Source organism: Denticeps clupeoides, chromosome 3 (assembly GCF_900700375.1).
Source record: "Denticeps clupeoides chromosome 3, fDenClu1.1, whole genome shotgun sequence".
Lineage (NCBI taxonomy): Eukaryota > Metazoa > Chordata > Actinopteri > Clupeiformes > Denticipitidae > Denticeps > Denticeps clupeoides.
The window spans coordinates 18,167,443-18,179,562 of NC_041709.1; the positions used below are offsets into that span (position 1 = coordinate 18,167,443).

The following is a 12,120-nucleotide window of genomic DNA, read 5'->3' on the forward strand; positions in this document are numbered from 1 at the left end:
TCAAGAACAGTTCTTTCCCAAAAGTCATAACCACTTTAAATCTGATACGACGCAGTCGAACCCCCCAAAGCCCCGGATTTTCTTCCTTCAAACCTACAGCAGTGCAATGACAATATTAATATTTATTATCATTGCATACTGTGCAATATCTGTATACTGTTCAATAACCTTAATGTTAATCATTACTATGAATACTTGGAAACACTGTGAAATAAATGTGCAAACATTCTAATGTGAAATAACACACATGATACATAATCTATGCTGTATAGAACACCCCAATGAGTTATTTATTCTTCCCATATGTATATAACGCTGACACTTTACTTACCGTATTGTATTGTGTTTATTTGTATATTTGTATTTTCTGCACTATTTTGTACATATATGTCTGCACTGAAGGAGCTGCTTTTAATCTCATTGTACATGCATATAATGACAATAAAAGGCATTCTATTCTAATTTCTACAATCTCTTTAGAGTGCCCTTCTCTGTCATTTTCACTAGTTCCACTTAATTGTTTAGTCCATATCGCAATTGTTATTGACTCATGTTCCCTAGCTGTATTTGTTCAGTTATCAATCACAACCAGGGAATATGATAGAACATTCCCTCTCAATAAATACATACAATTCATACAAAAACTGAACAGAAGCATTATTTGTTCACAGTTTTTTTTTTTTTAGATGGAGGTGGTCTCACTTTTGAATATTGGCGGGACATTCTGTGCGTGTGGGCGGGGCAAACCCCGGCGGTGCCGCAGACTAAGGGCGACTGAGAGGCGTTTCTCGACGAATTGGGCTTCACTGCTTCCCGTACAGCTCACACGTCACGTGGTCCACGTCAGGAGGTTGGCGGCGCTACCGATGCGGAAACTGCACTCTCAGAGTTACGTTCTTTTTTTTTGCATCTTTTGCTTACTGCCTGGCTTCTTCGTGCAAAACCCACGAGTTGCGGCGCGACGAGCCGAGTTTTAGAACGACTCGCTTTCTGTCCGTCCGCTGCGAGACGAGTTAAATAAGGTCCGGTGTTCCAGCCCGCGGTGATTTCTGCTGCCGAACTCCTCCAGGCTGCCTGTGATCAGGGATGTTAAAGGCCACGCTACGGACCTCAGGACTGCTGCTCTTGCTGTGGCTCATCTTCGGGGACCTGGACTCGGGTTTGTTTCACAACTCCAGGGCGCAGGAGGAATATTCTGCCGCTCGAAACACCGACAGCCAGGAGCAGAGCTGCTTCTGTCACGTAAGTTTGCGGTCGGACGAAGAGGTAATGTGGTGCATTCGTGCGATGATTGGGTGGTAGTAGCCTAATGGGTAACACACTCGCCTATGAACCAGAAGACCCAGGTTCTTACTACCATTGTGTCCCTGAGCAAGACACTTAACACTAAGTTGCTCCGTGGGGGACTGTCCCTGTAACTACTGATTGTAAGTTGTAAGCTGGATAACGGGGTCTGATAAATGCTTTAAACGTAAATGTAAATGACCAGTCTGGCATGTTCTACGGCCATGTTCGCCTGACGTGACAGCAATTGGGGCGCGGAAGACGCCGCTGTCAGTTTCACTGCCGCCTACAGCGGTGTAAGTCGAGGCTGGACATATGTTGCTTTATAACGCGTCACATCGTTATTATCGGCTAAGAATGAACGGGGGCTTTCGCTTGATGCCGTACGTAACGTCGTGTAATATTTGTAAGTGTAGCCTGTGTGCTACCATTGTTCCATCGTAACCCCATGGGCGCCATGCTTTTGGCGTGAAACCTGACGTTCTCGACTACTAAGTTGCCTCAGACCAGCCGGGCTGCTTTTGTTGTTAGAAGTCGTGGTGTGCGCTGATTGGCCGAGACGCACGTTCGCGGCTACGCGACACTGGGACTTGTAGTCCTCTCCGTACCCAATCTTAACGACGACGGGCGTCGTGGAAGCAGCGTAAAAACTACAAACCTCAAAATTTCGGACTTTTGCGCCTCTCGGAGTCTGTTTGTGGGCAGGGTCTAGTTGTCACCGTGTGACCACGAGGGAAGCGACAGGTGTACTCCAGTGACAGCTCATTCCTCCGGGACACACGTTCACCTGCGTTAAATGCAGCAGGAGAACAGATGTTCGAGCCAGTCGTCGCGGGTTGACTGATGGTTTTGGAGATGCCAACTCTTCAGAAATAAGGAGTGACCACGATTGAAAAATAGTAATAACTTGCAGCAAAACTTTCAGCATGCCTGCAAACATTTGCAGCACCTGGATCACGTGTTTTCTTCATCTGGCCGTTTTCGGACTCTTACATTGTCAGGTCAGCATATGAATTCGAATTCTTTTAATATAAAATAATCTTATCGCATTAATGAGGTTTTATTCAACATAAACTTGTATTATTATAAGAATTTTGATAGTAGTGGTGGTTTAAAAGACATAAAGCTGTGGAACATATGCATCTCTCAACCTTTCATTTCAGACAAGAATACTAAATATTTACTATATACTGTATATAATACTTTTTTTTTCTCTGCCGGGGATCCGTTGTGTTGATTGTATCCGGACATGAATAATTGATTGCTGAGCTCGAATGCTAGTTTGCACGGATCTACAGAAAGCCGCGTTTCGGCCTCCCAGCAGCTGTTTATCTATAATGCACGCAAGAAACTGTTGCAGCTAGGCAATAGTGTAAAATGTTTGCATGGGGTTCTGTGTGTGTGTGTGTGTGTGTGTTTTTAATAAAGATTGCCTCCTTTTAGACTTTTGATGTGACCTGCTGTGTCTGACCTTATGTCTTAACTTTCCTACCACATTGTGTCACAGCTGGGCTGATGTTGTGGGGTTTTTCCATGTAGCCTATGTTTCTGGTGCTTGGGTAAGATGTGTGCAAGGCTATTTTTACCTAATGGGGTGATCTTATTAGCCCTTTCCTAACTTCCTTTATTTTGTTTTTCGTCAGATGCATTTAGAACACATTAAATGTACTTTTTTGTCACTTCTCATTTAGTTGACTGGAGTTCTGGATGATTGTTTCTGTGACATTGAGAGCATTGATGTCTTCAACAACTTTAAAATCTACCCACTCATTCGCCAACTCATCGAAAGAGACTTTTTCCGTTACTACAAGGTGAGCTGAAGCCTTTTCTTCTCTTTTTCATTTTTTCTTTTCTCTGTTGTCTCAACTTTATCTGTTTGTATAAATATGTGGATTTATTTCCTATACAGTGTAAAATTTCTTTTGCAGTATATATATATTATATAAATCTGGCCTGAACAAACCAGTATAAAACCAGTATTGCTGGTTTTGCCAGGTGAGCAGAGTGTTTAGGGTTTTGGACACTGGTCTGGTTTGCGGTTTCACATGACCAGTCTCTAATCATTGAATTTTTCATTGTGGCATGAAGTTACATCATTCATTTGTGTAGCCTAATTAATTCTGTTAAATATACAAGTAATGACGATGTACCGACTGAACATATTGAAAAAACACGGCATGCATTAGAGTGACCAGCAAGACCAGACCCTCTTTTGCCTGGCTGGATGGCCAGTGGTGTCAGGTAACATTCACTAACTAAACAGTATTTGCACAGTCTGTGCCATCTGGCAGGTGCCCGATGAAGAGCTTGATAAATATCTGATGCACTGGATCGGGTGTGTTGTGGCAGTGAAAACCTCGAACTGTGGAGAAGCGTGACCTGGACCGGATACGTCCTGCTTTTTCAACTCCATCTCCACTGTGCAGCAGCCCTTTAAAAATGACTTTAAGATAGGTTAGTTAAGCAGGAGGAGGGATGGTAATGCTACCGTGTGAGCCACCTGCTGCCAGCCTGTTTGCAGCTGAGTGAGGGACTCAGCTGAGACGTGGCATTTCGACAGACGCTATCATTAATGGCCGCTGACGTGTGGTGGCTGCAGCGAGTCACTTTGGACCTACGTGTGTGTGTCCGCAGGTGAACCTGAAACGGCCGTGTCCCTTTTGGCCGGACGATGGCCAGTGCGCCATCAAAGACTGCCACGTGGAGCCATGCCCTGAGGTCAGAGTTCACCGCTTTCTTCTTCACGTCCTGCCACTGTTGATGCCCCCTCCCCACGTTCACTTCCTAGCCTTCATCAGACAAATACAGAGTTATGCATAGTGACAATATTACATTAGTTTAGCAGGGCTTATGACTCCCAAGGCCACTTGTCTCTTCCGTTCTAGAACAGATTTTATTTGCATGTGATGCATATTAAGCCCATGTTCAGCTCTCATTAAAGAGGTACTTTTTATTGATGTTTGACAGAGCAAGATCCCTGTGGGAATCAAATCTGGGAATTACAATAAGGTATGAACTGTACTCTCTCCTACTTTCTGCGCTTAAGGCCATTAAAGATTCCTTTCTGGAACCAACATGAAACAATCGCCATTACATGATGAAATCTGCCAGGCTTGGTGTTTTGCTACTGCTGTTGGGTCCAGTGTGTTCTGCTCTGGGACGTTGAGGATCCTCGAGTGGCCAAACCAGCATCTGAAAATCCCTTGCTGATAAGTGATGCACTAGGCTGAAATAGCAAGTGGGGTTTGTTTGAACACCTTTGTTTGTTTAACCTCTGCTGCTTTGGCTGCTGGAGCATGATGTGGCTTATGGAGCTGATGTTATCGTGACAAATTTTCCAGAACCTTCTAAGGCCTTGGTTCTCAAACGTGTCTTACCGAAAGATTATTACTAATGCTGTTGTATGTTAAAATCAGTGTAGTTGTTATTCTTAATATTCTCAGTGTAATACAGTTAATACTCTCACTTGCTGTGCTGGACTTCAGTAATGACAGTATGACCGTTAATAGTAAGTAGTACTAGTTCTATAAGATCATCTTCTCTACCTTAATGCAGGTACTTGTTTCTGGTGATGCTGGTGTTTGGTGAGAGGTCTGTTTTTCTCAAGGCCACTTCCTCAGTGTTGTGCGTTTTCCTGTGAGCACCACTGGATCCACGGGCTGTTCTCAGACCAGACACTGGCTGCAGTGGCCAGGACTGTTCTATGGCAGTGGCCAGCACTGTTCTATGACATGGTCCGATAAATGACTGGTTATGCCATTTCCGCTCTGTTTAACCTTTATGTAATGTTATTTTAGCTGATCTATATTCTATAAAATATAGAATATGATAATGGTAATCATCCTAATAACCTCTATATTATTACATTTCTTTTTTTTCTTTTTTTTTTTTTTAAACTATTGCTTATTAGAAATGCATATTTATATCATATCCTAATAGTAATTCAATTGGAGTCACACAGCTCTTCCCTGGTTGAAAACATCTTCAATGAGTGCCGTTTTAACCCCAGAGAAACTGCTAGCGCTGACCATCCAAAGCAGGACATTGGATGGTGATTTGTATTCATGCAAATTCATAAAATCTGCTTGTGGAAGTTTGCATATTCTCCTGGTTTTCTGCTGGTCCTGCATTATCTTCCTAAGGTTAAGAGGCAAAGCAGGTTAGGTCAATTGTTGTGTTTCTGCTAGGACAGAAGATTGCCCGACTCTGGCAATCTACACCCCTTTATGTAAATTTCTAAGTTTTCAAAATGAAAGTAGATTTTTATAATATAAGTAGAATGTAGTAGCAAAACACATATGACATCTTTTATCAGAATCTTTACATTTTAAATTGGGATGTGTTGTGGCTGTTTTTGTGTGTTTTGGTTCATTTTGTTTTTACAATTTCTCTCTCTTTTTATTTATTTGTTTGTTTGTTTGTTTGTTTTAAATAGAGCAGCACTATATGTATTGCCCCAGCCAGTTCAGCGGAATGCGTGTTTCTGACAACGTTCTGTTATATCTGAATTTTTCCCTCCACAGTACTCAAAGGCAGTCAACACCATGACAGAAATGGAAGCTTGTGAGCAAGCCCATGAGCTGGGGGCAATTAACAGCACTTTGAGGTATTGAGACACATGGACACCATGTCTTTTGCTGTGTGATGTGTCTTCCACACACATCACAACCAGCTCCTGCTGCCAACTTTAAATAGTGAAAGTAAACACCGGAGTTTTACAGCTCATTGGATTCAACCATTTGCCCACCACATGAAAATTTAAATGAATAAGTTGGACCGATGGATTTGATAACAAATGTTCTATTCAAATGTTCCCTGCATGTTTTCGTTTTCTACAGTAACCAGAGTAAAGAGGCTTTTGAAGACTGGGCTCGCCATGACGACGCTCAAGACAACTTTTGTGAGCTGGATGGTGAGTTAGGAGAATGTTGTAAATCTACCATATGCCGTAACCTCTCTTTAAACGCACCACTACTATTGTTTCTCCGTCCCTCTGTCTCTGTCTTTCTCAGATGAAACCTCTCCAGATGCAGATTATGTGGATCTGCTGCTGAATCCAGAACGTTACACGGGATACAAAGGGCCGTCTGCATGGAGAGTCTGGAACAGTATCTACGAGGAGAACTGTTTTAAGTATGATGCACACACAAGCACATAAAATTTAAGATATTTGCATAGTACATAAATGACAATGTATACGTATACATACATGGAGATGTGTAATCAGGTTTGGTTTCAGTAACACAGTTAACAGACTGGTGTCTTAGTTGGCCTGCTACCCTTCACCAAAAAACAGACTCTCCTGAATCAGTCTTTATCTTTGTAATGTGGTGAGAGTGAGCATCCTGGCCAATGTACAAGGTCTGCAATGGTTTTGTATATTTAAAATCAACTGCGCATTTACTGCCATTTACTCTTTGGGGCAACACAGGCAAAATGGCAGAAATTAATGTCTCTTGTGATTTACATTTTTTACTGTGAATTTATTGCCATTGACAACCATGTGCTGAAATCATTCACAGCAAAATTGTAGAGGAAAAATATTCAAAAACATTGATATTCTTTTGGTATCGAAATAGTGAAATTCAAAGGCTGATAAATGTTCAAAATCTTATTGGAGCCAGCGAAAGTCATGGTTTCATATGTTAATAAACTGTTTATTATCTCTGGTGTCTTTGGTTTCAGTCTGGCAATAGGAGTAAAAAAAAATCTGATCTAAAAATGGAATCGTTTAATATGGGAAAGTACATTGTGATAATATTTTTGCCATCTCGCCCAGCCCTAGATTATGCCATGTAGTGGCTGTTCATGCCCATCCCTACTATCTTGTAAACTGTTGTAAGAGTGAATGTGTGTGTTTCTCTCTGCAGGCCCAGATCGGTGTACCGGCCTTTGAACCCACTGACTCCCAGCCGAGGTGAGATCAGGCTTTCTTGCTGTTTGCCTGGAATGTGCTCTACTTGTGGTTTTATTTTTACATACTGTATATACTGCACAACAAGTATTTCTTTAGATTTGTGAGACCTTTACGGTACTTGTGCAGAATCTGTAGTTCTAATGTTATAATTTCTTTTTTTCTTTTCTTTAGGAGACGATGATGGTGAGTACAGAATTTAATAAATAAAAGAAACAGTTGCCCCAAAGAATGTGACAAACGACATGCTTTTTTCCTTTCAAAGAGGATTTATTTCAATTTTGGAGTTATTTAGAATATGTGTAATATAAAATATAATATTTATGTTTATATGTGTGTTTACAGGTGAAGGCTTTTACAACTGGCTAGAAGGTAACAGGATGCATCCTTATCAGCATCCTTTATTTTTCTTATTTGACTTTATAATCTGTCTCATTCTAACTGTGTTTTTGTCTTTGAATTTGTTGGTTATGAACACCGAGACACAGTAATCCATTTGCAGTAGTGTACATCAGAACATTTGACACTTGTCTATTTCCAGTGTGTCTATAAGATAGTGTCTCTGTTCATGTTTGCTCTAGGACTGTGTCTTGAGAAGAGAGTGTTTTATCGCCTTATTTCTGGGCTGCACACCAGCATCAATATTCACCTGTGTGCCCAGCACCTGCTAGATGGTAAGGTGATCATGTGATATGAAATAAATGTTGATGTTCCTTAATATTATTCTAATAAAAAAAAAATAGTTTCAGTAGTTCAGTGAGAGAATTCATATTCAGATGTCATGCCTGTACATTTTGTTTCCACTCAGAGGGGTGGGGTAAAGCCTTGTGGGGCCCCAATGTTCAAGAATTCCGGCGCCGCTTTGACCCAGCTGAGACGAAGGAAGAGGGCACGCGACGACTAAAGAATCTCTACTTCCTGTTTCTCATTGAGTTACGCGCGCTCTTCAAGGTTGCGCCGTATTTTGAACGAACATTCATCAACCTGTACACCGGCAACACCCAGGAGGACTCCATCACCAAGGACCTTCTGCTTCAGATTTTCAATGAGACCAAGTAATAGCCGAATGACACTGTCATTAATGAAATAATTAGAAAACACATTCTCACACATTAGTCTCTGCATTATCCTTTGGGTAAACCATATTGGTCATTCAAAAACTCTAACATGTACATGTGTTGTTTAAGTGACCACTCAAACACACGTACTCGTCTATGGGTCTTGCGTTTTATTACATTATAGAGCAATGTAATGCTGTGATGGCTTGACACTGATGGTTTTCAGTCCTGCTAATAGAATGCTAATAGAAGGAAAAAGCACATATTTAAATTAAAACAAGTATAATTGTGCAGTTGAGCTCTGTGGTTGTTTAATGTATGGTTACATGTATAATGGATTTAATGGCTGATCTCTCCCATGTTCTGAGAAATGATGTCTGCCGTTTTATTTGTTTTTTTCTTACCTACAGAGGTTTCCCAATGCACTTTGATGAGAAATCTATGTTTGCAGGGCATAAATTGGAGGCCAAAAGGTTAAAAGTGAGTCTGGGTCATAATTAACTCTCATAAATTAAATTTGTTCAAGTTTGGAATGTGTAGGTGGTGAATTTTACATCTCTAATTTGTGTAATTTGCACTTAGCGGCATTACAGAATTCATTTCGATTAAAGTGCTTAAAGTGACTGAGGTTAGAGAACAAAAAAATATAACTACTGCATTAGCAAACAAAAGTCAAAATGCTGGTCGAATCTGTCATTTTCTGTACAAGGGCCTGGATTCTGGTGTGTTTGAGGATGTTTGCTCAATTTTATCCTATTATTTGTATTCTCTGTGTGTCCAGGAGGAGTTCCGGCTCCACTTTAAGAACATCTCTCGTATAATGGACTGTGTGGGTTGCAGTAAGTGCCGTCTGTGGGGGAAACTTCAGGTGAGATATTCACGCACAGCCCACACTGCCCCCTATTGTTAGGATAAAGTAGCACATATTTCAATTGTCAGTATTGGCCCACTTTTTGATTCATGGACCGTGAACTTGTTTAGAATTATTTTGAAAAGCCATTGATATTAATTCCAAAACATAAAAAGAAGTGCTCTAATTTATTGGTTGGACATATTTATAAGGTTAGTAAATGTTTCAGTTTTTGTATATTTCATGCCTTAAATTTGAACTAGTCCATGTCTGGGTCTTTCCAGACACAAGGGCTGGGCACTGCCCTCAAGATCCTGTTTTCTGAGATGGAAATAAAGAACCTTCCGGAACACAGTCCATCCAAGGGCTTTCAGCTGACTCGACAGGAGATTGTGGCCCTGCTTAATGCTTTTGGAAGGTATTATTGAGTTAATGCTTTGCATGATTAGGGAGAATCACAATGGCTCCAAACTATAAAACTCTGGTGTAACTGATATGCAATGAGGCTGGTCTGACTCACAATGAATTCACTTTTTCTGTACAATTGCATCATTAGCTGCCAGATGATCCACCCCATGCCTACTGACTATTACATTTACTATTAAATGTAATTCACATTTAGATCACATAGACATTCTGGATTAATTCTGAGTGAAGATTCTATTTAATCTCTTTATAAAAAAACTTTTCACTTGCGCGGCTAGATATCCTCATTAACTGTATTTGTTTGAATGATTAGTAGGAGCGAATCATATTTAACTGTCTGATTTAGCTGATGGATAGTTTTTAATCAGATTTTATTTTAGTCTTTCCTTTTATTCAGAATACATTTTTTTCATGTAGCTGCTGTCTCATATCTTTCACCCTAATCCCACAGCCAATGTCTGATTTCAGTACTTTCACCATAGGTTGTCTACCAGCATTAAAGAACTCCACAACTTCAGTACTCTCATCAAAGAACATAGGTAATACCTCCTGCAGACCACTAGGTGGCACCACCTCATAGGACTCTTCAGCAGTCTGACCCTCCACATCATAAGGCCATTTAATGGACTGCTGGATCATCAAACAGCAGAAATACTCTTGCAGCTCTGCTTCAATCACCTCCTTGCCCTCCGGCACATGTATATCCTGGTAAAAGGCCACCTCTCAGTTACTGAGCTGCACCAGCTAGCTTTTTCCTAACATCTGACAGAGTAGTTTTTGGGGCAAATCAAGGCTGAAGTTTTTTTTGTTTGTTTTGTTTTTTTGTGTGTGTGTGTAAGACAGGCTAATTCTGGCAACAGAATTACTTTTATTTATCTTCACACTCTATTAAGCATAGTTGTAGTTCTTTTAGTCAGAAACCTGTTTTTGTGTGTTTGTTAAAAGGGAGACTTTGAGTGAGTGAGCGAGCGGAAGAGTGTGTTTTTATTAAAGCCAATTGCAGCTATTTAGTCACAAGTGTGGCCACAGACTTGATTCATGCAATAACATTCTACTAGATTTTTTTTCATTTTTCTTATAATTTTTGAGTGTGCACCTGGTTAAAAGCATAGGTGCCTCTGCTTTGAACAGAATTAATACAACTTCACTTTGTATTGTGGGCTTTTGACAAAAAATAAGATGTAATTGAGAACAATGAGGTTCCAGCTTAATAATTTCTCACATATTTTGCCACTTATTTAAAGTGTTTGTGTGCTCATGATAATTGCACTCTTGCAGGCAGCCATGAAGGAATGCGCCTACAAGCTATGCATGTGAATCGTCATCATTTTCCTATATGTTTAATTCTTTCAAAAACAACACAAGACAATTCAAAGCAATATATTTTTGCTTAAATTGTCATCTCAATGTGACTCTGACCTGAGTTGAATAAAGGATTGTACGTCCTTGATTGGCCATGTCTACAATAGTCCTCTCATTTCTGCTGGAAGGTTTCTTTTAAAAAGAAATGAAATATGACAAATGAACTTTCTTTTGATGCATAGTTTTTGGTGTGAGGGCTCTTTGCATCTATTGATGTGGTTCAAACTCAGACTTGATCCAATCTGTCTTCCAAACAACCAATGGTAATGTTAAACGTGTCTTTTAATGATGGCGGTAACTGGACCACAGAACAGATTTTGGAATGACTGAAGACAAGTCATAAGTTGAGAGGTCAGAGTTCACTAAGCAGATGCGAGTTGTAAGACTGTCGTAAGCATTTATTCTTCTTACGCTGAATGTGTACCCATTGCACTGTGTGGTCATCCTGTGCTGGAAAACTACAAAAATCAAAAAAAGAGAACAAAATGTGTAATTGTTACACAGATGTGCGAAAGAGAGTGTGTTTGTGTGTGTTGGGCAGTTGTATACTACTGAAGGGTGTAATTTAATCTACAGTATTCCATGATATGGACCAAAGATCTGCTTTTTTTCTTGTGTGTTTGTCCTCATTCATTTGGTACCATATCAGGCGACTTTTATGTGATTTTTGCTGTAGTTGCATGTGTTTTTTTTTATTTTTTTATTTTACATATTCTTTGTGCAAACAGTGCACTAAAGGAGACCGATCATAAAGTCCTTCTCTGTGTGTGTGTGTGTGTGTGTGTGTGTGTGTGTGTGTGTGTGTGTGTGTGTGTGTGTGTGTGTGTGTGTGTGTGTGTGTGTGTGTGTGTGTGTGTGTGTGTGTGTGTGTGAGAGAGAGAGCATGCTTTCATTTGCACACCCTGTATCTTTCACTTGTCTGCCTTAAGAAACCCTGAAAAGTATTTCTAAAAAGCTCCTGCCTGCTGTCCTTCTGGGAGGGGGTGAGAGATCGTAAGATTATTCTGTTTTCATCAGACTTCCTGCAATGCTGCCATTCTGTTTGCTGCCTATTTGTCCAGAAATCTCTTCTTTCAGCCTCAAAAATGTTTATCGCTCTCTTATATATAAGTTGCACCAAAAATGTTGTCTACTTGCTGAGTTTATTTATTTCAAAAGTGAAATAAAGATTCCTGTTTGTGAGACAATTGTGGCTGTAGTTCTGTGTTGGGGGAAAAACCTAATCA

At 40.3% G+C, this 12,120-nt stretch overlaps 1 protein-coding gene across 2 annotated transcripts; it reads left to right on the forward strand.

The window, feature by feature from the left end:
- The first annotated feature begins 847 nt into the window (after positions 1–847).
- Positions 848–12,078, forward strand: ero1b (endoplasmic reticulum oxidoreductase 1 beta). 2 transcript variants are annotated; one of them, XM_028971702.1, is made up of 16 exons: positions 848–1,242; positions 2,976–3,095; positions 3,919–4,002; positions 4,252–4,293; positions 5,808–5,890; positions 6,123–6,196; positions 6,297–6,417; positions 7,155–7,201; positions 7,373–7,384; positions 7,544–7,570; positions 7,780–7,872; positions 8,007–8,253; positions 8,667–8,736; positions 9,038–9,124; positions 9,391–9,524; positions 10,015–12,078. In XM_028971702.1, the coding sequence occupies exons 1-16, from the start codon at positions 1,087–1,089 to the stop codon at positions 10,073–10,075; spliced, it is 1,458 nt and encodes a 485-aa protein (XP_028827535.1). In that variant the 5' UTR covers positions 848–1,086; the 3' UTR covers positions 10,076–12,078. The 2 variants fall into 2 exon arrangements, with proteins under 2 accessions (XP_028827535.1, XP_028827536.1); XM_028971703.1 differs by lacking the exon at positions 848–1,242 and adding an exon at positions 1,259–2,285.
- Positions 12,079–12,120: the final 42 nt, after the last annotated feature.

Excerpts from the sequence above, each read along its gene's own strand:
- ero1b (XM_028971702.1), top strand. The coding sequence starts at position 1,087 with ATGTTAAAGGCCACGCTACGGACCTCAGGACTGCTGCTCTTGCTGTGG. Across the intron at positions 1,243-2,975 it reads AGCAGAGCTGCTTCTGTCAC|TTGACTGGAGTTCTGGATGA; the intron begins GTAAGTTTGCGG and ends CTTCTCATTTAG. Across the intron at positions 6,197-6,296 it reads CAACTTTTGTGAGCTGGATG|ATGAAACCTCTCCAGATGCA; the intron begins GTGAGTTAGGAG and ends TGTCTTTCTCAG.